Genomic DNA, 26196 nt, shown 5'->3' on the forward strand with positions numbered 1-26196 from the left:
CACAGGAGAGAAGGTTCTTTATTGAGACAGTAGGAAGGCTGAGAGGGAGACAGTAGAGGAGACACAGGAGAGAAGGTTCTTTATTGAGACAGTAGGAGGGCTGAGAGAGACAGAAGGTTCTTTATTGAGACAGTAGGAGGGCTGAGAGAGACAGAAGGTTCTTTATTGAGACAGTAGGAGGGCTGAGAGAGACAGAAGGTTCTTTATTGAGACAGTAGGAAGGCTGAGGGAGACAGACAAGGTTATTTATTGAGACAGTAGGAAGGCTGAGAAGGAGACAGAAGGTTCTTTATTGAGACAGTAGGAAGGCTGAGAGGGAGACAGATAAGGTTCTTTATTGAGACAGTAGGAAGGCTGAGAGGGAGACAGATAAGGTTCTTTATTGAGACAGTAGGATGGCTGAGAGGGAGACAGAGAAGGTTCTGGTGGGATTTGATCCCAGGCCAGCAGGGGATACCTGTGGTTTCAGAAAGCGAATGCCAGGGATTTCTTTTAAAGATACAATCACACTGTTTGCTGGACACAACCTGTGCAAACACGCCCGCACCCTCATACAACATGACTGCACTACCAGTAGATACCAGAGAATGATATCTGCAGAACCACCATAACTCGGGACAAAATGATTTGAATACAGAGTAATAGAATACTGTACTTCCTCATTGAAAAAATTGTGTGAAACCACTTATGTCACCTGACACGCACAAAAGTGTCTCGACTTATTCCACCTCTTCCTCTATTTGGCACAAGACCGGTCACCTGACATTCCCACCACACTTTTCGGACATTCCCAACTTGTGACTTTAATCTCACACATCTGTGACTTCTATTAGAACCATATATGTCCATTTGTGTTGTGTTCATTCATAGTTAAAGACAGTAGAGGTTGAGTACTGTATTATCTAAAGATGGTAAGTTAATATTGTGTTCATTCATAGTTGAAGACAGTAGAGGTTGAGTACTGTATTATCTAAAGATGGTAAGTTAATATTGTGTTCATTCATAGTTAAAGACAGTAGAGGTTAAGTACTTTATTATCTAAAGATGGTAAGTTGGAGTTTAGTTTATTAGGATCCTTGCAGAAGCTATTCTTCCTGGGGCCCACAAAAACATTGTGACCGTGCAATATATAATACTTACATCATAACATATAACATTATGTGACATTGAGTAAAATGACAAATGACTACAGACTTGGACTAGTATGCACGCACACACACACACACGCACGCACACACACACGCGCATACACACACACACACACACACACACACAAAAGAAGCTCCAATATCCAATAATAAATTGTATAAAGTAGCTAAAAAAATTTACACAACTATATGCCCACACATTATGTTCATACATGCCTAATTTAACTAACTAAATTGATGTTGATGCATAATGATGTTGTGATGCATTATGTCCCAATACAGAGTATTTGACCACATCATTGTGACTCACCTTTACAATATTATAGTTAAAGACAGTAGTAGAGGTCGAGTACATTTAGACGGTGGATCATATTCTCCGTCCCAAGTGATTTGGATTACCGCTACAACTGCAAATGCATTGGCTGTCCAGAGACGTGCCAGAACACGTTCTCCATCTCAATAGTTGAGTTGCAGAACTGAACAGTGAGCTGAACAGAACTAAGGAAACGTGTCTCGCCCCCAAACAACTGGTGGTCCGACTTCATTACTCACTCTGCCATCTGACCCAAAGGGGAAGTTTGGGTTGGTCTCTGTACTCTGTACGGTGGTTCCTTGTTTCTTGGGGGTGTGCGTACGGGGACGTCCAGGTGGCTACAACCGTACATTGTGAAGTTTCAGTCGAGGAGTGTGTGTGTGTATGTGCACATTAATATTCCAAATAGTTTTATATACAAGGAAGCTCAAAGTGCTTCACAGGAAATAATACAACAATAATAATGTAAAAATTTTTTTTTTGCAAATCTCTTACAAAGCAGGATAGTAGTTAATGTTCCAGTTAAAGGTAGAATATGTAATGCCGCCAAATGGCGAAAATAACCCTGGTTGGTATCACACCGTTTACATTTCTTGTTTTGGTCTGATGTGTAGGTTGAGTTGAACCTTTATTAATTCCCTTGGGGGAACTCCATCCTCTGCGTTTGACCCGTCCTAACTGAGGAGGAGCAGTGGGCGCCTCTGGGACCATGTTTGTTTGTTTTGTTTATTTACACATATAAAAACAATTACATATAATACAATATAATCCACAAAGAGATGTGAAGGAGACTTGCCTAAAAACCCTCTAGGGGCTTGTATGTGGCAATGTGGCATTCTCCAAGAAGCTAAATTATATTGAGATTACATCAATAAAAAAAAAAAAAAAACACACACACAAGGAACATTCATTCATAATACGGTACATACAAGCAGGTCTACAGATAGACACTGAAGTAGGCACGTATGCCATACGGCTTCAAGTTTAGAGAAAATAAGTAAAGTAAAGAAACTACAAATAATGACAAGGAAGAAATTTACAAAATACAACAAGCCATCAGACCACAGTTTGTAAAGGGAGCCCATATGGAAAATATTGGTGAGCTAGGAGATGAGATTGCAGTGCTCTTTTAAACTTCAGAAAAGAAAATTTCAAGTATACAAAACTAAGACTGGGAAGTGCGGGAATGCGGTGGTCTAAGAAAACAGGAGCTACGTGTGGAGTAATTATGAAATTGGTAATTGTGGGCAAACATGTCCTGAAAGAAATGGGGAAGCACTTTGAGCTTCCTCAGTATATGAAACGAGTGTGACGCAACTATTTGGAATATCAATGTGCACATACACACACAGTTGTAATGCCAGCACCTCGGTCAAGGGCAACGGCAGGAACCCTAACGTGCACGTCTTTTGGATTGGAGTTTAGTAACTTATTATACTGTGAATTTCTTCAGACCTCTCTTGGCAGAGCCTGAGGTGTGGCCAGCAGCAGCAACCCCTCCCTCATCCCTGAACGCCAACCCACACGTCAGACCAAAACAGAACATATAAACAAAGTGCAATACCATCCAGGGCTCTCTTGCCTAGAGGTCACCGTGTGACGGCATTACAGATTGTATCTTTAACAGGGTATCTGCGGGGTATTAAAAAGTATTAAATTCACAATTCTCAATTTAAAGCCTTAACTCAATCAGCGCCAGACCCGAGGATAGTCGGGTTATCTCGCCATGCGTTGAGCGCAAGGACGTTCAACGTTCAAATGTCTCCGGGCGCAGTTTTCTTTGTCAGGCGGGTCGAGCGGGTATCCCGATCGCATTGAGAAGCGTCAAATGCCCCCGATGCATCTGTTGTGATGGATTATGTTGGCGACATGATGGACCCCAATACTTTGACTCGCGATCAGAAAATTGGAATATTCTTTTTGGGGTACCTCCTAGTGAAGGTAAGGACTAAATGATATCAATCCTGCTTTTATCCAACCATGATTTCACCTCGATCGCAACGTCTGTGTGTAACGTTACTCCACAACGTATGCCGTTGGTGACGATCAAAACATCAAAAAATTGCCCCCCCCCCCCTCCCCTTTCATGCATTCATGATGAAACATAATACCTATTATATACATTTGATTTGGAAATAGTAGCGTGTCCAGGTGAGAAACGCCAACGCTTTTAGTGAAATTCACGTTTTGCTGCATATCGTCGTTTTCTGGGATTAGACAGGATCACTCTAAAACTATACTTATATTCACCACGGTATAACACGCGAACGTATTGATGAAAAGCATTTCTTCTTTTTCACATATTGAACGATAGATAGTTGATGTCAAATGGGCCATAGTATTGTATCCATAGCTATAATATAGAATATATATATAGCCTTGCAAACACCGCCACTTATTCCTATCTTAATTTAGAGCGTTGTCGTGGTAGGAACAAACGGTGCTCCAGTCCGTGGCGTCCAATGAGTTAAAAAAAGGTATTAAAAAGTCCAATCCTAATCCAATCCAACTTTATTTGTATAGCAGGTATTACATTTTGGGGGGAGATGATTTAAAAAATTAAAGTCATTGTTTTTTGTGGGGCTACTGGGAGCTTGGTGCTAATATGGTTTTGAAATTGGTATTACATTTTGTGTGTGTGCGTGTGTGTGTGTGCGTGTGTGTGTGCGCGTGTGTGTGTGTGTGTGTGTGTGTGTGTGTGTGTGCAGGACATGGAGCTGCTCCCGGACGGAGACCTGACTCTGATCGGGGACAGAGGAGCCACCCTCAGCGGGGGGCAGAAAGCTCGTGTCAACCTGGCCAGGTAAGAAAAGGACACGTACTATAGTACTATAGTTGAATATTTGGATATTATATGCAGGTATAGACCACCGCAACACTTCCGGTATTCTGAAATCATGGGGGAGAGAGGGGGGGGAGAAAATGAATGAATGTGGATGAGAACCTTGACATCAAGTGGTTGTAGCTCCGGCTGTGTGGGGGTGCGACTTGGGCTTGGTCTCTCTGTGTTCAGGAGACTCAGGCGTATATAAAAGTATATTGGATCATGTCTCCAGCACCCCCACAGCCGTAGCTACAACCACTTAATGTCATGGCTCTCATCCACATTCATTCATTTTCTCCCCCCGCTCTCTCCTCCATGAGCTCAATGTAACGCGGAAGTGCAGTGGTCTATCTGCACCGATACACCGCGATTACCCATTCTGAGTCCTACATTTTAAGTATCATACAGAGTACTGATCTAGTTATTTTCTGGATGTCATCGGACAAAAGTGATTGAGATGTAATCTATGTTTCTCTATTAGACAGATCTAACATCCTTGTATGAGAAGGCAGAAAACCACCTATCTTTGTTTTGTCCTCCAATCACAACCTTTTATTTTCCTCTGTCATGAAAGGAGGGCGGAGCTTGGCCTGACATCATTGAATCATCCTTAAATGTGGATCAGTGCATGTACGTTCTATCCATAAACACAGGGACGCGGGAAGTCAGTCAGAGTTGGGGGTGTGGAGATAAGTGATATAATAACGTCATAGGTGGCGGGTGCGCTGAACGGGAGGCCAAAAAGAGCGCAGCGCGCAACGTTTTTCCTTTTTTGTCAATATACACACCCATTAGGCCAGGGGTGGCCAACCCGCGGCTCGCGAGCCTCATGCGGCTCTTTGCCCGTCAAGGTGTGGCTCTTCCATCCATAATAATAAAAAAAAAAAAAAAAAATTATGTCACTCATTCCATAAGGACGTAGAATAAACATTTAATTTTTTTTTTTAATGGTCCATTTGCATGTTCTTGGTATCTGAATCTAGGGATATATATGGATCAGTGTGGGAAATAGTGTGTCTGTTACTAGGCTTGAGTAAATTGTAATGAACCAAAGGAGAATATCAATTCTATTTAAAAAAAAAATTATCTTTGACTGTGAATAACACCATGCTAAAATTGACCAGACCTGAAAAATCTAAGCAAATTAATAAAGGGAAGATGATTAAACAGAAGGTTTTGTAGATACAGTACTGAATTCTGCCATCTTTTTTAGAATGTAAATTTCTCCACCATTTTTCATCATATTGCAACACCGTCTTTTGCAAGACGTTCACAGAAAGGTAGAGAAACTAACTGCGTTCTGTTTTATGGCAATAACGTTCAGGTTTGTGGGAGATAATCCCAAAAAATAAGAGAAAAAGTAAATCCAGAAGTCAGATGATTGACAGGGGCTGGTGTGAGCTGGGTAGGGTAGTTTTTCGAAATTTGAAAGCCCTGAGTCTCTTCCTTCAAAAGACTACACTCACTTTTGGATGTGCCACTTCCTCCTGTCAATATGCGCCGGTTTCCGACTCAATGCCCTGAGATTTCTATAATCTTATATTTCACTAATAACAGTTAAAATAATTGGTAAACAAACGTAATGCTGAAAATATACACTTTTACTGTATATCTCGGGCTTAAGAGGTTAACCCTGTGAGGCCCAAATTAAAAAGACATTAGCAACTTCAGAGGCCAGAGGGTGGGACATATAAACACATTTACTATCAAATAGCATTGTGAGGCTGAACAACAGGACCAATTGACTATGCATGTGCTTAAAGGGGAACTATCTTATAAATGGCCTTTTTCAGTGTTTACCATTGTTTCTTAGCTATGTGGACTTATATAGGATCTATATCTCTAATTCTCATATTGGCGCATTCTTCCAATTCTCCTCTCACAATATTCACCCTCACTGAACTGAGTCATCTGAAAATGTGCATACAGTATCTGTGATGTCAGAGATTTCTCAGCTGCATAATAATGTGGCAGTTGATGTGGCAGTTGGCACCAGGCCACACAGTGGTTGGAGCCCAGCCTCAAAACGGCTTAAGATCTTGAGGTAGAAAAATGCGGTTTTTGAGTACTTGATTAGAAATACAAAACAATGCATTTTTTTTTCTTTTTTAAACCTAGGTGTTCCATAGACTCACAGGAATTGTGTAAAAGTGCCCAAATAGTGAAAGAAATAGTCAAATAGTTCCCCTTTAAAAAAATTTAAATAAACATTATTTTTTTAAATGGCTAAAAGTGATTTTGTAATTTTGCAACCGTGGGTCTCACAGGGTACTTTTAACAGAATCAGAATATCAGATACACAGAAAATATCATAAAAAAAATGGATTTCAACCATTTAAAAAAAACAACCATGTTTTAGACTGCTTACACTAAAATGCTAACTAAAAAAATTTAAGTTTTGTATACATTTTTAGTAAATCTTTTGACGTTGCTTGCAGTTACAACTCCCCGCCAACAGGTGGGGGTGCTGCAGCACCCTCAGCACCCCTAGTTCCCGCGTCACTGCATAAACAATGACAAAGTTGTGTACTTGTGCGTGTGTGTGTGTCTTTGTGTGTGTGTGTGTGTTGTCAGAGCTGTGTACCAGGATGCTGACATCTATCTCCTTGACGACCCTCTGAGTGCCGTGGACGCGGAGGTCGGGAGACACCTGTTTGAACAGTGAGTGTCTCTGGGTTACAGAGGGCATCAGCACATGGGCGTATTGTCACTTCACTAGAGACAAGGCCAGGTCGCATGCTGAGAAATGGAATAAAATCTTTGCGGACGGCATAGTGGGCTTTTACAGAACAAAGACCTGTCGAATACAAGCTCTGCGATATCAAATGACTGGGTGATAGGATGCGAGGTAGGATTCATCTTAAGGCTGGTTGGACTCGTATGCATCTGGTAGGGTTGCCGCGGTGATGTGAAATTTCCCATATTTAATGAACTCGTGACACAGAACATTTTACAAAGTGATGCTCTATCTGTAGAGCGCTTACTTTGATCTTTAACGTTATGTGGCTACATTGATCCGCTGTGTCTGTCCGTCTATGTTTGTTTTTAATTCATTTTCAATTACTAGTATCCATTTGTTGGACAGACAGAGGTGACTGATTTAAAATAAATCAGTACATTAACACATTGGTGCGCTATTTATCGCTTGAGTGCCAGCGCTTTAGTCAATGAGAGGACGGGGATATTTGCGAACGCATAAACTATATCTGGCTATGTGTCTAATACAACCGTCGCGTATCAATGACTTGCTTGCAGTCAACATGTACGAAACGGATTGTTTTTTCATCAGTACATTTCCGTTTTATACCGTTTTGAATACGAGTATAGTTTTGAAGATTTCTAGTGATTCCAGAAAGATCAGCGAAAATAGCCATTTACTGGAATACACAAAACACGTTGTCATTTTTCACCCTATTTATGAATCGTTTTCAAATAAACGCTAGATTATCGAAAGTATATGTGTACTTATGCACGCTAGAGAAGCGGGCTGAAAAATCGATTATCTATGCCCTGCCTGGCGATAACGTTACGCACGCACACATACACACATACGAGACACGTTGTGAAATATGTGAAAAAACATCGGATTACCCCAAGACTGGTAAAATAAAGTCCTTACCTCACATCAGATGTTCTGCAAAAAGATTAATCCAATTCCTGATCGCCATTCCAAATATCGATCGCATTTATTGATCCAACGTTAGACCTCGAAACAGATAATTTACGCTGCTTTCGGTTGCCTCAATGAATGGAATAGTCTCAGGTTACATGGCTCAGAAGTAAAATGTGGAATCCGGAGTTTTTTTCTCATGCATTTTTATTTGACTCCAATCCAATGGGTGCAATACCATCCGGGAGACGATAGGGGGCGGTATTTGCCCTTTTCGAGATCAGAGCCAGTCCCAATGATAACGTGAGGCTGGATGGATGAAAAATTAATGGATATCGCTAATAAAAGAAATAACGAGAAAACTTGTTGTTGGCACTCAACGCATGGTGTCCTGGTCGTTGTAAACTGCGACTCCTACTGGTCGGTCCGGGCGCCTGTTCAGCAGGGAGGGGATTGGGGGGAAATAGCTCGAACCTCCGCACGCGTTACGTTCCCCCAGTGAAACTCCTCACTGTCAGGTGAAAAGAAGCGGCTGGCGACTGCACATGTATCGGAGGAGGCATGAACACCAAGTAACACCGGTATCACCCACTACCGCCGCGAGCCTAGCAGCCGGCCAAGGCTGTGCTGAACCACCCCGCGGGGCGACGTGAGCCCGGGACCGGGGCGGAGGACGTTGTGCGTGACACAACACACCCTTCCCTTTAGGTCACAGTCTAATTACTGTCACCAGACAGTGGGATCCTGAAGCCCGGAGGCCACATCAGCAGATGTAATACTGCGGCTCAACAATATGAGCTCTGTGGCCCATCCGGCTTCCCCGGGCCTGATCCGGCGCTTACGTTTCATTCACTTTGGACCAGTGGTTTTCCCAGTTTTGAACAAAGCCAGCGCCGCGGTCCAGAAGTAGCATTCTACCGTTGCTAGTCTGGGATACAGACAGCACATCCCAACGCATTCATACTCATCAACGTGGATTTGAATCATGTCAAAATAACCAGGACCCTGACAAACTTCACACACTTTGTTTTTAACAAAGTACTAAATAATTGTATGTTATGTATTAACTGTTTTTAGATGGCTGTGTTGATGCTGTGATGAACACCTGAATCTCCCCTTGGGGATAAATAAAGGTTTTCAATTGATCAATAAGTCTAACCAGCTAGCACTAACGTTATTATTATTATTTTTTTTAGAAAAAACTCACGCCAACTTATGAGGCTGTAACTGAGTGGCGAGACAAAAAAAATTATAAAACAAAAAAATATAATAATTAAAACAAATTTAAGACTAAATCGAGACTAAACGAAGACTAAAATGCTCAGACCTGTCGTTGACTAAAACTGACTAAACGAAAAATAAATGAAGATGACTAAATATGATGAAAACGAAAAAGGAGCATTTGACACATGACTAAGACTAAAACTAAAATGAAAATAGCTGCCAAAATTAACACTGGTAGCACCCTGTGTCTGCAAGAGAGCAAGGTATATTGGCAAACAATATACTGTCAATATCGCCAGGTTAGACACACCACAGGAGGGAGGAAAGCCGATACGGATTACTAGCCTAACTTAAAGCTCCAGGGCCCTCATTCATCAAACGTGTTCTACGCACAGATCTGTGCTTACCCTGTGCGTTCAAGTTTCAAGTTTCAAGTTTCTTTAATAGTTGTCATACAGAAGTACAGAATACTTTTGTACAAAATGCTTCTTACTGTTGCGCTCCAGAGACTGTGCATGACAAGATAAGTATGAAATAAAAACATAGTAAAAATTAGAAGTAAAAAAAGAGGTCACAGTGTTCAGTTTAGACATATGTACAATGTTCGTAGACGTAGTTACCATACAATATACAATACTGTGCAGTGTACTAATATACAATACTATATAGTGCAAGGCATAAATGGACGAGGTGCAGTTTAGGTACAATTCACAGTAGGTGTACGAGTTGTAGTGCAAATCCTTTATCAATAAATATAAAGTGTAAGTGTGTTTGTGTGATCTAAAGTGTGGAGAGTGGGTGCTGCAGTGTGTTGTTTGTTTGAGTGAGTGTGTGCGTGTGGGTGTGTGTGCTGTGTGCATTTGATGGTTGTTGCATAGTGATTATTGTTCGTTTAGCGATTATTGTTCGTTTAGCAGCCTGATGGCCTGGGGATAGAAGCTCCTTCTGAGTCTTTCTGTGCTCGCCATAAGACTCCGGTATCGCTTGCCTGACGGCAGCAGTTCAAAGAGGCAGTTGTTCGGGTGGCTCGAGTCCTTAATAATTCTCTTAGCCTTCCCCTTGCACCGCTTGTTGTAAATGTTCTGGAGGGTGGGAAGCCCCCCTCTAATTGTGCGTTCGGCTGAACGTGTCACTCTTTGTAGTCTGCTACGGTCTTGTGCAGTGCTATTCCCAAACCAGGAGGTGATGTTGCCGGTCAGGATGCTCTCTATTGTACATGAGTAGAAGTTCCTAAGGATCTTCTGACTGACTTGGAACTTCCTTAGGCGCCTGAGGAAGTAGAGGCGTTGTCGTGCCTTCTTCACAACACTGTCAATGTGTGTGGTCCATGTCAAGTCCTCGGATATGTGGGCTCCGAGGTACTTGAAACTGTTCACTCTCTCAACTGGTGCCCCGTCGATGCTGAGGGGGCTGTAGTCCTTGACCCCCGACCTCCTGAAGTCCACAATCATCTCTTTTGTTTTGCTGACGTTCAGGGAGAGGCAGTTCTCCTGACACCACTGTGACAGGTTCTCTACCTCTTCCAGGTAGGCCCTTTCGTCGTTGGCAGAGATCAGGCCCACCACTACTGTGTCATCAGCAAATTTGATGATGGTGTTGTTGTTCCGCTGTGCTACGCAGTACGATCATTTCTAAGCAAAGAGTGGGATTCATCAATTTCGATTTGAACTTGACTCCGTGCTTACATCTACGCACAGGTCAGACCACACTTACCTGACGCCCAGTGGTAGAATATATTATTACAACAAGGAAATGAGCTTCTGTGCATAATAACACTGGCATGTTCTGTACGAACCGTAGTTCATTATAGTTCATTGTAAAATAGCAACAGTAGTGTAATTATGGTCAAAACCCTATAAATAGCATTTGGAATAATAGATCTTTCTCTCAGAATGAATGCAGCATGGTTTATATAGCGTTATCGGAATATACGGGGTGTAGGCTACTGACTGACTGCGCTCCGCGTAGCTTGATTGATTGATTGATTGATTGAAAAGTTTATTAACAGATTGCAGAATGGGTACAGTACAGTACAGCTCAGTACATACAATTGTTAATTGGGGATGCAGACCAACTTTCGTCTTGTTTACATCAGGGTCCCCCATTTTCAATTCATCATAAATCATAAAGCTCAACTCGTTATTATTTTGCGCACAGACCGCCGAAACACGGGAACGTTTTGATTATATTTAAAAGGCTTTACGTTAAACGAAACAAGTGGAATTTCGAAGCTGTAAGCAGAATAAGTCATATGAATATAGTGTTCTTCCCCCTTTTTACTGTATAAGAAAGAATAGAAAACGCATTGCAATGACACCATGCAGATAGTGGACAGACTATGTATATGATGGGATTCAAGTTCGCGTTTTTGTTGCTCATAGGCATGCTGTCAGAGTATGATATCTTAATCAAACATTCTAGAACATTTGTCGTCACAGATCATGTCCTAATAGAACATAGGCTATGGCATGGATCGTGATATTGTGTGGACTGTAATTATTACTGTACCGGTACCACCCATTGTGACAACAGCCTTGTGAGTCCCGCACACAAACATGATGGAATTCAAGTTCATGTATTGAAAGGCATGCCTACATCATACATGCAGTGAGATTCATTGTTCTTGTATATGCTCTCTATTATTGTTTATATAGGCTACCCAATACTGACATCAAAATAGATTGTAGTATGCCTCTAGAAATCATATGCAGCAGGTAGAAAATTGACGGGAGATCCATCGCGATTTGGAATAGAATTGAGGAGAACTTTAATCCCTGGGTATCAATCAAACAACACGGGAAAAGGCAGTCATATTCCAGCGCGGTCTTTATTAGCCGACAACAAAATAGATGCCTCTAAAAATCATATAGCCAATCGAACACAACTAATAAAGGCATTCATATTACAGCACGGTTATAATGACACACAACCAACGCCAAACAGTGGTCAACGAACGGTCTTTATTAGTATTCTGAGCTGTCCAGGCAGAATTGCAGCAATGGTCTTAGGGAGCCGTTGATATCTGACATCACCGTTTACAAGTCCGCCTTTTATTATTTATCCCATAATACGCGATAGTGTCTTCTTGGTTCGACAGCAGTGAACAATCTTTGTGGAGTTTCTCAGGGTTCCGCTCGGGTCAGTCCATTATTTCACATCCCATGGGGGGTGTTTCCTCATTTTCATGACCATATATGGATAATCATGCACGAGCATTGACGGTAGAACAAAGTGGTATTCATCAACACGGAGGGGCATAGAGCCTGCGTACGCACCGTGTGATGAATCCCAACTTCCCTGTGCGTACACTAGTTCTACATTCCGTGCTTACGTGTGGAAATAGAAATGTTCTACGCACACTATTGATGAATGAGGGCCCTGGAGAGGTGTTTTTGGCCAACAGCTAGGCTAGTGGACCGTATCCACTTCCGTTAATTTGTGCTAAGCTAGGATAGCTTGCAGCCGGATAGCTTTCCACTGAACGCACAGAGAGGAAGTTGGTATCTTATCTTCTTGTCTGTCTCTGGAGAAGACGGTAAGCACATTTCCCATAATGTTGGCTTTCCCCTTTTAAAGGTGTGTTATTTAGGGTTATTTAGGGTATTTATGTATTTAGGGTTTTAATTTATTTATAAGTGTTAAATAGCTCTACAGTCTGACAGCCATCACTGATATAGAGTGTTTGGTCAGTAAGACCCATGTTACTGACCAAACACTCTGTATCAGTGAGGGCTGTAGGAATGTAGTGTTATTTAACACTTATTTTAACAAAGGAAATACCACTTACAGCACTGACTTACGGAGAAGTCAGGTCATGGGTTTGGCGAATGGTTACACCCATAGTGTATGTGTCGTGTAAAGTCCTCCTATTTCAACTTATTTCCCAGCATCCATTTGGCTTTTATCTTGCCCCCGAGATAAGCTTATTTTGGATATGAATAGTAATACCACCACGTCTGTATCCGAACCCGTACAACTATTGTTCCAGTGAGCCGTTATAAATCAAACCTGTTCCAGGGCCGTCTCGCAGACGCCTTCTTGTCCCTGGCGTTGGGGGGGGGGCTGTTGTATCCACCCAACAGGAACATACCAGAGACTATAGGTCCACTGTCCCCCTGGAACTCCACTTCTAAGCCAGGGTGGGGTCGGTCGGGGGGGCTTTTGACGCCAGATCACAGCGACAGCAAGGCATTGTAAAGGAGGAATGTGTGTAGATTGTGTTCAAAACGCTGCCTTTCTCCTTCCCTCGCAGCTCTTTCTTGATCTCCACCCATGGACTAGAGCCAGAGTCATCTTCTCTTTAGAGAGAATGATGCCATTGAGAACGCCACGGCTCCAGTAGAGGACAGTGGCCAGATACGCAAAACATTCCTGGCAATAGATGAATGTCCAGCTTCTTTTTTTTTTTTTTATCAAATCTTTTTATTGCTTTTTTTTTTTTCATGTGACAAGACACAACACAATACAATAATAATAATAATAATAATAATAATAATAATAATAATAATAATAATAATAATAATAATAATAATAATAATAATAATTAATAATAATAATAATAATAATAATAATAATAATAATAATAATAATAATAATAATAATAAACAATAATAGACAGGACTTCACAGGACAATAACAGTAGTCATATAATAATAACAATAATGACACTAAATAGAAATAATCAAAACAGAATATAAAATAAAGTAAAATAAGTTGCCACAGACATTACAAAAGACGATTCTTCCCCCACTCCCACCCCAGGACCCCTCAGGACCAACACCTCGACCCCGCTTCGCCGCTAGATCATGGCCTTTACTTTCTCGGCCGCTGAGGCCCACAGTTCAACGTTAGATTGCCCAACTCCAATCACCCGAGCGAGCAGTGGAGATCTCCATGTAAATGACATCCAAAAGTGTCAAAGACCAATTGATCGTTGTAAGTTTAGATGAATGTCCAGTTTTAAGGTCCCAAACCAGAATTCAAACAATTTAAATGATGGAAATATGTACTTGGGTTCTTGGGAAGTTTGACTTGCAAATGGAAAAATAAGCGTTTGAGGATTTTTTGGGGAATCTTGAGTCTGTTTGAATCCAATAACAAATACATTTACGGGGCGGTCAGGTGGCGTAGCGGAGATTGCGTTCGTCACCAACGCTGGAGACGCTGGGTTCGTGTGTTCGAATCCAGCTCCCGGCGTTGTCACCACCTTGGCTGGCCGTTCACACTAATACAATTGGCAGTATTAGGGGGTGGGGAAAGCTGGCGGGTGGGTCCTGGGCGTTGTGGACAGCGACCCCTACAGTTCGGTCGGGGCGCCTGCTCAGCGAGGGTAGGATCTGGAGAGAGGTAGTGCGGCCTCCCACACGTTACACTCTCCCAGTCACATGCGTCGGAGGAAAGCATGTGACAGTCTCCGGCCTCTCGGACCAACAGTAGGGGAAAGTGCGCAACGACCAGGAAGGGGGTTGGGAATTGGCATAATGACTAACAGTGGGATGGGAGAAAAATCGGAAAAAGTAGGGGGGAAAAGATTTTAAAAAAAGAAAAGAAAAAAAAATACATTTACGAGTGAATAAAGCTTTTACAGCTAAGAAAATCTAGTGAATATGTCAGGTTTAGTTATCATTCATACTGTCAACACTTTAAGGACACTTTAACTCATTCAGCGCCATAAGCTGTCCCCATCTCTGCTGCTTCAAGGCCCGCTTAAAATGGTAATTTTGCAGAGCTGTGTGTGTGTTCTGTATTATAGCTGTGAAGACAATGGTGTGGCTCATTTGACAGACACTACTTGTAGTCCAACATGGAAAAAAGAGTTTGTTTCTACACACTGTAGTTTGTAGTTTATTACACGCTAAACATTGCGCATTTCCAAGATAATCCAGTCTTTTTCCATAGATTGCGAGATAAAACGTGTTATGTGCAATAAGCCCAAACCGTTCTGGTTGATCCCCTGAAACCCCAAATACTCTCAAATCAAAGGTATATACCATGTACACATGTACCTTCACAAAATCCTAAAGGCGGGGGTCGTTTTAACACACAAAAAAACGGATTGTGTTTGTTGAGCATGTTTTACGTCCGGTAAAACACAAAACTGTGATCGTTAGAAAAACATGTTTCAGGTTCGGTAAAATAGACATATTCTTACCTTAGCCAGAAGGTTTTCCAAAAAGAATAATCGCATCGATGGTAAATACGCTTCGGCAACGGAATTTCGAGGCGATCGATGTGAATCTCTGTTCAAGCAGGAGGAGGAGCCTTTACCAAAAAAAAAGAAAAACGTGTATTCCATTCCAGTTCAAAGGTAGGCGATACTTCCACCTGGTGATATTCGATCGGCATTGCAATTCCAACGTATACAAACGAGCCAGGGGCGGCTAGAATCATCTGGATGATGATTTAGAACAGGGATCAGAGGAAAAAGATCAAAGGATCTAAAACCCGATTATACTCGGGTATGGCGCTCAACCGCTGGCGAGATAACCCGACTATACTCGGGCATGGCGCTGAATGTGTTAAGGAAGGAAAAAAAGAAGGTCATCCCCACCTGTCTGAAGAAGTCCACCATCATCCCTGTACCCAAAAAATCTACGCCCGCTTGCCTCAACGACTACCGCCCTGTAGCCCTCACCTCCATAGCCATGAAGTGCTTTGAGAAGCTAGTGAAGGGCTACATCTGTTCCTCCCTCCCCATCAACCTGGACCCTCTGCAATTTGCATATCGCCCCAACAGGTCCACGGAGGACGCCATAGCCCATGTGCTGCACACAGCAGCATCACATCTGGACAAGAGGAAGGGGAACTATGTGAGAATGCTGTTCATCGACTACAGCTCAGCATTCAATACCATAGTCCCCTCCAAACTCATAGCCAAGCTCAGGGACCTGGGCTTGAACTATGACCTGTGCCAGTGGGTCCTGGACTTCCTGACGGGCAGACCCCAGGTGGTAAGAGCCGGCAACTGCACCTCCTCATCCATCACGCTCAACATAGGGGCCCCCCAGGGCTGTGTTCTGAGCCCCCTCCTCTACTCCCTGTACACACATGACTGCGTAGCACAGCGGAACAACAACACCATCATCAAATTTGCTGATGACACAGTAGTGGTGGGCCTGATCTCTGCCAACGACGAAAGGGCCTACCTGGAAGAGGTAGAGAACCTGTCACAGTGGTGTCAGGAGAACTGCCTCTCCCTGAACGTCAGCAAAACAAAAGAGATGATTGTGGACTTCAGGAGGTCGGGGGTCAAGGACTACAGCCCCCTCAGCATCGACGGGGCACCAGTTGAGAGAGTGAACAGTTTCAAGTACCTCGGAGCCCACATATCCGAGGACTTGACATGGACCACACACATTGACAGTGTTGTGAAGAAGGCACGACAACGCCTCTACTTCCTCAGGCGCCTAAGGAAGTTCCAAGTCAGTCAGAAGATCCTTAGGAACTTCTACTCATGTACAATAGAGAGCATCCTGACCGGCAACATCACCTCCTGGTTTGGGAATAGCACTGCACAAGACCGTAGCAGACTACAAAGAGTGACACGTTCAGCCGAACGCACAATTAGAGGGGGGCTTCCCACCCTCCAGAACATTTACAACAAGCGGTGCAAGGGGAAGGCTAAGAGAATTATTAAGGACTCGAGCCACCCGAACAACTGCCTCTTTGAACTGCTGCCGTCAGGCAAGCGATACCGGAGTCTTATGGCGAGCACAGAAAGACTCAGAAGGAGCTTCTATCCCCAGGCCATCAGGCTGCTAAACGAACAATAATCGCTAAACGAACAATAATCACTATGCAACAACCATCAAATGCACACAGCACACACACCCACACGCACACACTCACTCAAACAAACAACACACTGCAGCACCCACTCTCCACACTTTAGATCACACAAACACACTTACACTTTATATTTATTGATAAAGGATTTGCACTACAACTCGTACACCTACTGTGAATTGTACCTAAACAGCACCTCGTCCATTTATGCCTTGCACTATATAGTATTGTATATTAGTACACTGCACAGTATTGTATATTGTATGGTAACTACGTCTACGAACATTGTACATATGTCTAAACTGAACACTGTGACCTCTTTTTTTACTTCTAATTTTTACTATTTTTACTATGTTTTTATTTCATACTTATCTTGTCATGCACAGTCTCTGGAGCGCAACAGTAAGAAGCATTTTGTACAAAAGTATTCTGTACTTCTGTATGACAACTATTAAAGAAACTTGAAACTTGAAACTAAGGAAAGAACTTGTTGTGATTATTGTATAGTACTGTATAGTTAGTACTAGCAAGTATAGCATAGGGACATAGATGTAAAACTGTATATATTGTATAGTAGTGTACATAGGACCCAGTGCCTTTAATTCGTAGCTCAACATTGTATTGCTTTCATCTCAGGATTTATTACATGTCTATTTTATGTCTACCTTATCATCTTCTACTTATTTTATTTAATATTGTATTCTTGCACAATCGAAGCTGGCACGGCCAACCGCATTTCACTGTATGCCCTGGTATGATAAATAAACCTCTTGAATCTTGAATCCAAGACATCATTTCACTTGAGAATAAGAATAATAATTCCTCCCAATATACCATGATAGGTTCTTTTGTTTGGGTTTTGATTGTGGTTTGGGCCTTTTAATCTGTCTTAAGATAAAGTAGGAAATGAATATGTTTGGACTGTTGAAACGCAGCCTTGCTGGGGGGAGGCCAGCAGGCAGGAAGAGGACAAACAATGGATACTAGTCCAAGTCTCCCTCTTACATAACCTCCTCAGACCAGTAGGGAACAACAAGTCCAGTCTCCCTCTTACATAACCTCCTCAGACCAGTAGGGAACAACAAGTCCAGTCTCCCTCTTACATAACCTCCTCAGACCAGTAGGGAACAACAAGTCCAGTCTCCCTCTTACATAACCTCCTCAGACCAGTAGGGAACAACAAGACACTAGTCCAGTCTCTCTCTTACATAACCTCCTCAGACCAGTAGGGAACAACAAGACACTAGTCCAGTCTCCCTCTTACATAACCTCCTCAGACCAGTAGGGAACAACAAGACACTAGTCCAGTCTCTCTCTTACATAACCTCCTCAGACCAGTAGGGAACAACAAGACACTAGTCCAGTCTCCCTCTTAAGTAACCTCATCAGACCAGTAGGGAACAACAAGACACTAGTCCAGTCTCTCTCTTACATAACCTCCTCAGACCAGTAGGGAACAACAAGACACTAGTCCAGTCTCCCTCTTACATAACCTCCTCAGACCAGTAGGGAACAACAAGACACTAGTCCAGTCTCTCTCTTACATAACCTCCTCAGACCAGTAGGGAACAACAAGACACTAGTCCAGTCTCCCTCTTACATAACCTCCTCAGACCAGTAGGGAACAACAAGACACTAGTCCCAGTCTCCCTCTTAAGTAACCTCCTCAGACCAGTAGGGAACAACAAGACACTAGTCCAGTCTCCCTCTTACATAACCTCCTCAGACCAGTAGGGAACAACAAGACACTAGTCCAGTCTCCCTCTTACATAACCTCCTCAGACCAGTAGGGAACAACAAGACACTAGTCCAGTCTCCCTCTTAAGTAACCTCCTCAGACCAGTAGGGAACAACAAGACACTAGTCCAGTCTCCCTCTTACATAACCTCCTCAGACCAGTAGGGAACAACAAGACACTAGTCCAGTCTCCCTCTTACATAACCTCCTCAGACCAGTAGGGAACAACAAGACACTAGTCCAGTCTCCCTCTTAAGTAACCTCCTCAGACCAGTAGGGAACAACAAGACACTAGTCCAGTCTCTCTCTTACATAACCTCCTCAGACCAGTAGGGAACAACAAGACACTAGTCCAGTCTCCCTCTTACATAACCTCTCAGACCAGTAGGGAACAACAAGACACTAGTCCAGTCTCCCTCTTACATAACCTCCTCAGACCAGTAGGGAACAACAAGACACTAGTCCAGTCTCTCTCTTACATAACCTCCTCAGACCAGTAGGGAACAACAAGACACTAGTCCAGTCTCCCTCTTAAGTAACCTCATCAGACCAGTAGGGAACAACAAGACACTAGTCCAGTCTCTCTCTTACATAACCTCCTCAGACCAGTAGGGAACAACAAGACACTAGTCCAGTCTCCCTCTTACATAACCTCCTCAGACCAGTAGGGAACAACAAGACACTAGTCCAGTCTCTCTCTTACATAACCTCCTCAGACCAGTAGGGAACAACAAGACACTAGTCCAGTCTCCCTCTTACATAACCTCCTCAGACCAGTAGGGAACAACAAGACACTAGTCCCAGTCTCCCTCTTAAGTAACCTCCTCAGACCAGTAGGGAACAACAAGACACTAGTCCAGTCTCCCTCTTAAGTAACCTCCTCAGACCAGTAGGGAACAACAAGACACTAGTCCAGTCTCCCTCTTACATAACCTCCTCAGACCAGTAGGGAACAACAAGACACTAGTCCAGTCTCCCTCTTACATAACCTCCTCAGACCAGTAGGGAACAACAAGACACTAGTCCAGTCTCTCTCTTACATAACCTCCTCAGACCAGTAGGGAACAACAAGACACTAGTCCAGTCTCCCTCTTAAGTAACCTCCTCAGACCAGTAGGGAACAACAAGACACTAGTCCAGTCTCCCTCTTACATAACCTCCTCAGACCAGTAGGGAACAACAAGACACTAGTCCAGTCTCCCTCTTAAGTAACCTCCTCAGACCAGTAGGGAACAACAAGACACTAGTCCAGTCTCTCTCTTACATAACCTCCTCAGACCAGTAGGGAACAACAAGACACTAGTCCAGTCTCCCTCTTACATAACCTCTCAGACCAGTAGGGAACAACAAGACACTAGTCCAGCGACACGGTTAGGGCTGTACCGAATGTCATTTTTTAACATTCGAAGCTTCTATTGAAGTATTCGAACGAAGCTTCGAATGTCTGTAAAAAAAAATATCTGTAAAAAAAAATACAATAAAAAAAAAAGAAAAATTATCCTCAATTTGAATAAAGTGATTAATCTGATTAAATTAGTATTTTTTTTTTATTAAATCAACTTTCTTTAACTCTTTCAGTGCCAGCAGGGGGCACACAATTTAGTGCTTGAATGCCCACCATCCACTTCAATCTTAGCGTTAATATCGCCTAATCTATGTTTTAAATTATGGCTATGTGTCTAATCTGCCCGTCGTTTATCAATGACTCATTTTCCAGTCAACATTGTCGAAGCGGATTGTTTTTTTATCGGTTAATTTCCGTTTGATAGCATTTTGAAAATCCCTCGTTTTCAAGGAAAATAAAAAGATTCCATAAAACGCCCTGTACTGGAATATTCTAGAACGTTGTAATTTTTTGGCATATTTATGAATCGTTTTCAAATAAACGCTCGATTATCGATAGTATTATGTGTACGTATGCATGCTATATAGGCGATCTGAAAAATCGATTCTCTGATTTCCTCAAAGCCATCGCCCACACACACACACACACACACACACATAGGATGAACGCTGAGATCTCAGCAAATACAACTCTGATTATGCCAATAATGGCACAGTTGGTACGAAAGTGATGGTGACGTCTTATAGTATAATATTGGTGTAGCCTAAACTTTATCTGCAACTGTGAAGAAAACCCCCATTGGTTTAAACAGATTGAATAGACACATACAAAAAGATTAAAAAAAAATATATATATATATATATTTTTTTTAATTCGAATGTTGATTTAGAATTCGAATGTCAACATTATGATCGAAGCTTCGAAGCATTCGGTACAGCCCTAGACACGGTGATGAGAGATGAGAAGTACCACACATCCGGTGGCACAGTGGTTAGCACTGCTGCCTCACAGCAAGAAGGTCCTGGGTTCGAACCCCAGCAGGGGGCCTTCCTGTGTGGAGTTTACACGTTCTCCCCGTGTTTGCGTGGGTTTCCTCTGGGTACTCTGGTTTCCTCTCACACCATAAAGACATGCATGGTAGGCAGGGACTACAGATGGAGACTAGCTCATTAGCTAAAATCTGGCACATTTACATTGATGTGGAAACTGAAGATGTTCACTGTCCCTGGGTAAAACATAAAAATAAACAAACAAACACGGCTTCAGTGAACGTTCAGGTTGTAGGTTATCTGTCTCGAGAAAAGCTCTTGTGATCGAAACCCCACACAGTGTGTGGCGGGAATTTACTTTTGTCTTTGGACTTGGATCTTAAGAGGGATTAATTCCTTGCACCACTAAAGGAGAACACAGTGGTGTGTTATTTTCTCTTCATAGCAGTTTAAGTGTTCAGCGTGATCGTTTTATAGCAGCTCTATACTGTAGGTCACACTGTCTGCCTGTTGGTTGGTCGGCCCATGGAAACTTCCCCACACTCTGGCGGCCACAGGCTTCGCCCTATGAGGCCGAGGGCAAGTGTGTGTGTATGTGTGTGTTGTGTGTGTGTGTGTGTGTGTGTGTGTGTGTGTGTAAGATAATATAAGATGTTCCTTTATTGTGCATCACAGCACAATGGGGGAGGGGAGGTACATGTATGGGCAGGGCAATAGTAGAACGACATAAATATAGGCAATAAAATGTGATCTGAATATATATATAAAAATATGAGAAAGATTAACAGTTATATGTTACAATAAATAAATATAGGCAATAAAGAATGTTAATCTGAATGTATACTATGAATAAAGGTGAAAGTGTGTGTGTGTGTTTGTTCATGCCAAGTGTGTTCATGCACAGGTTTTTTAAGAGGCAGAAGGTGCATCACTAGGTGAAACCTGGCAGCCTGGAGTAAGAACTAGGCTAACGTGCACACAGGACACACAGGACGCACAGGACACACAGGACGCACAGGACACACAGGACACACAGGACACACAGTACACACAGTACACACAGTACACACAGGACACACAGGACACACAGTACGCACAGGACACACAGTACACACAGTACGCACAGGACACACAGTACACACAGGACGCACAGGACACACAGGACACACAGGACACACAGTACGCACAGGACACACAGTACACACAGGACACACAGTACGCACAGGACACACAGGACACACAGGACACACAGTACGCACAGGACACACAGGATGCACAGCACACAGAGTAAATGTACAACAAATGCAAAAAAATTATATTTTTCATGACCGTGTGTGTGTGTGCGTGTGCGTGTGTGTATCCAGGTGTATCTGTGGCCTGCTGAAGAACAAGCCTCGTATTCTGGTCACCCACCAGCTGCAGTACCTGAAGTCAGCCAATCAGATCCTGGTTCTTAAAGAGGTTGGTCCCGCCCACATTCCACACATATCTGACCTTTTGACTCGCTGGATGACAGGGCTGTATGTCGAAGGGGAACGTCACCTGTTTTAAGAATGCACTTATGTACTTCCTGTGCCCCACGCCTCTCACAAACCCTCCAGTCGGTGATGTCACTGGGATGTAAAGTCTGAAGCTGCTCCATAGACAATGAATGGGGCTCTGACTTTGTGGGGCCATAAAATGTTTGCAGGGTATTAAAAAGTCTTAAAACGTATTAAATACATCATTCTCAATTTAAAGCCTTAAAGGAACACGCCAACATTTTGGGAAATAGTTAGCTTATCGTCTTCTCCAGAGAGAGGCAAGATGATAGATACCAGTTTCCTCGTTCAGTAGAAAGCTATCTGGCTGCAAGCTAGCCTAGCTTAGCACAATGAATGGAAGTGGACAGTGCTGGTTAGCCTTCGGGAGAGGTGTTTGGACAATGCCTAGGCTAACCGGCCATGTCCGCTTCCATTCATTGAGAGGAAACTGGTATCTATCTTCTTGTCTCTCTCTGGAGAAGACGGTAAGCTAATTTCCCAAAATGTTGGCGTTTTATTGTTTTATTGTGGATCCCCATTAGTCTACACCAAAGTGAGACTACTCTTCCTGGGGTCCAAACATTAAAAATACAAACACACACAAAATAAAAATATAAAACCACAAACATTGAAGTACTCACAAGAAAACATCACAACGAACAAAACAGTGAATAAAAGTTAGATATCACAATTCTCAACCATAAAATACAAATTACATATTCTTTTAAAAGGTATTAAAAAGTCTTACATTTCATTTGCACAGGTATAACATTTTTGGGGGAGAACCCCGGCTGTCGGGGTTTAAATAATATAAAATATATGAAATGTTTTTGTATTCAAGTAATTTTTTTTTGCAGGGCTACCGGGAGCTTGGTGCGTCTGGCGAGATAATTAAAATTGGTGCACAAGTGCAGCCCCCAGTTCAGTGTCACTATGTGCTTTTTAGTATGGTTGTGAAATTGGTATTCAATGTTGGTCTAAGTGGTATTAAAACGGTCTTAAATTTGACTATACTTGCAGTGAGCTCTTACACCCAAGTGAGGTTTTAATTCTGGTTAGACTTCAGCCCCAGATTTGACATCCCAGTTACATGACGGCCTGGAGGATTCTTCCTCTGAGTTCTAGCTTTGGGAGAGAGTGGTGCGACTGGTGCGTGTTCACAAATACTGACTGAACTGTCCTGAGGGCACAGGAAGAACATACTGACTGAACTGTCCTGAGGACACAGGAAGAACATACTGACTGAACTGTCCTGAGGCACAGGAAGAACATACTGACTGAACTGTCCTGAGGACACAGGAAGAACATACTGACTGAACTGTCCTGAGACACAGCAAGAACATACTGACTGAACTGTCCTGGGGCACAGGAAGAACATACTGACTGAACTGTCCTGGGGCACAGGAAGAACATACTGACTGAACTGTCCTGAGGTACAGGAAGAACATACTGACTGAACTGTCCTGAGGACACAGGAAGAACATACTGACTGAACTGTCCTGAGGACACAGGAAGAACATACTGACTGAACTGTCCTGAGACACAGGAAGAACATACTGACTGAACTGTCCTGAGGCACAGGAAGAACATACTGACTGAACTGTCCTGGGGCACAGGAAGAACATACTGACTGAACTGTCCTGAGGCACAGGAAGAACATGCTGACTGAACTGTCCTGGGGCACAGGAAGAACATACTGACTGAACTGTCCTGAGGGCACAGGAAGAACATACTGACTGAACTGTCCTGGGGGCACAGGAAGAACATACTGACGACTGAACTGTCCTGGGGCACAGGGAGAACATACTGACTGAACTGTCCTGAGGCACAGGAAGAACATACTGACTGAACTGTCCTGAGGACACAGGAAGAACATACTGACTGAACTGTCCTGAGAGACACAGGAAGAACATACTGACTGAACTGTCCTGAGACACAGGAAGAACATACTGACTGAACTGTCCTGGGGGCACAGGAAGAACATACTGACTGAACTGTCCTGAGACACAGGAAGAACATACTGACTGAACTGTCCTGAGGTACAGGAAGAACATACTGACGACTGAACTGTCCAGAGACACAGGGAGAACATACTGACTTAACTGTCCTGAGGCACAGGAAGAACATGGGTGAAATCTGAAAATGCGTGGCATTCCCACTTAAAGCGCAATGTCAATCACTGTCTGGTTGACGGAATGTACACGGCCTGCTGGGCGGGACGTTGGGGACTAACAAGCCTTTCTAAGAATCTATTTTCCATAGATATCTTTTTGTTGTGAAGGAAGGGTGCGCTGCATTTACTTCACTTAGACTGAATCAGAGCAACGCGGCATGCGCCACAATAATTGTTTTATCTCGCTTACATGACCGTGGGAAGACAAAATCGTAATTGAAATGTAACCTTGATTAATCTTCCCCCGGCCCTACCAGAGAGTCTTTGGTTCCCATGGCAACCACTCGCCGCACGGTTCCCAGCCTCTTGGCAGAGATTGCCGTCACGCTGGGACATCTCCATAACTCACATTCACACCTCGATTTAGACTAGAGTCTCTTTCGTCTAACAAGTTCAAGTTCAAGTTCTTTAATAGTTGTCATACAGAAGTACAGAATACTTTCATACAAAATGCTTCTTACTGTTACGCTCCAGAGACTGTGCTAGACAAGATAGTATCAAATAACATAATAACATAATATAGCATGAATTTAGAAGAAGAAAATGAGGTCACAGTGTTCGGTATAGACATATGTACAATGTTCTGAGTTACCATATAATATACAATACACAATACTAACAGTAACCGGTCCCATCGAATCCACCGTCTTCGGTGACGCAGGATCTCCCCGTTCAAAGCTGCCAGAGTGCCTCGTCTCCTAGAGCTGTGGATCTTCACTGGCCTCACGATTCGATTAGATTCTACGATGCATCTCGATGCAGCTCAATAATATATTACATCCTCAATTTTATAATCTATATTACTGCACATGGCTACTTTTTCATCAATTAATACAAGCAGTCAGATACATTTACTTTTATTTAGAAAGTTCTTAAACCAGAATGTCAAACTAAATGTCTTTACTAGTGTTGCATGATACAGATACTAGAAAGGTATCTCGACACCCAGCTGTTAAAAATGGTTCAATACTCTTTATTAGTATCAATACTTTTAGAATAGCCTGATGCTGTATTTTCTATGAGTTGAGTGGATGCATGACCAGAGCACTAGCTATAATAATACAATAATAATATATTTGATTTGTAGGGCGCTTTATAGTTGTGGAGCAAATCCCAAAGCGCTACATTGTAAAAGAACATAAAAGCTTTTTAAATTCTTTATTTTAATAATCGATTATGTTCTGTCACTGCATCGATGCAGAATCATCCACGTCCGCATCGCGATGCATCTTAGAATCGAGAAGTGTCCACACCCCTAGTAACGCTATCAGACCGTGTCTCTGGTAGAACCTGCAGGGAGAGGCAGCCTGCGTCTCAGGGGTTCGTGCCGTCACACTAGACTCGAGCATCTCTTAATCATAAACACATCCAACAATCTCACTCAGTGTTTAGGCTCCGATAGTGGTATGTAAACACAAATGTACTGCAGATGTACAAGACGTGACTCTCTCTCTCTCTCTCTCTCTCTCTCTCTCTCTCTCTCTCTCTCTCTGTGTGTGTGTGTGTGTGTCTTTGTTTTCCTATC

General features: G+C 42.8%; 1 protein-coding gene across 1 annotated transcript in view; it reads left to right on the forward strand.

Annotated features, from left to right (window-relative positions):
• abcc4 (ATP binding cassette subfamily C member 4 (PEL blood group)) overlaps positions 1–26196 on the forward strand; it is a 129111-nt gene that overhangs the window by 72633 nt on the left and 30282 nt on the right. The window contains exons 12-14 of the mRNA XM_084327463.1: positions 4170–4264; positions 6860–6946; positions 22340–22436. Of these exons, the coding sequence (XP_084183589.1) occupies positions 4170–4264; positions 6860–6946; positions 22340–22436 (279 nt within the window). The remainder of the gene's footprint in view (positions 1–4169; positions 4265–6859; positions 6947–22339; positions 22437–26196) is intronic.

Source organism: Notolepis coatsorum (genome assembly GCF_963971535.1).
Source record: "Notolepis coatsorum genome assembly, chromosome: 1".
In the NCBI taxonomy this organism is placed as follows: Eukaryota; Metazoa; Chordata; class Actinopteri; order Aulopiformes; family Paralepididae; genus Notolepis; species Notolepis coatsorum.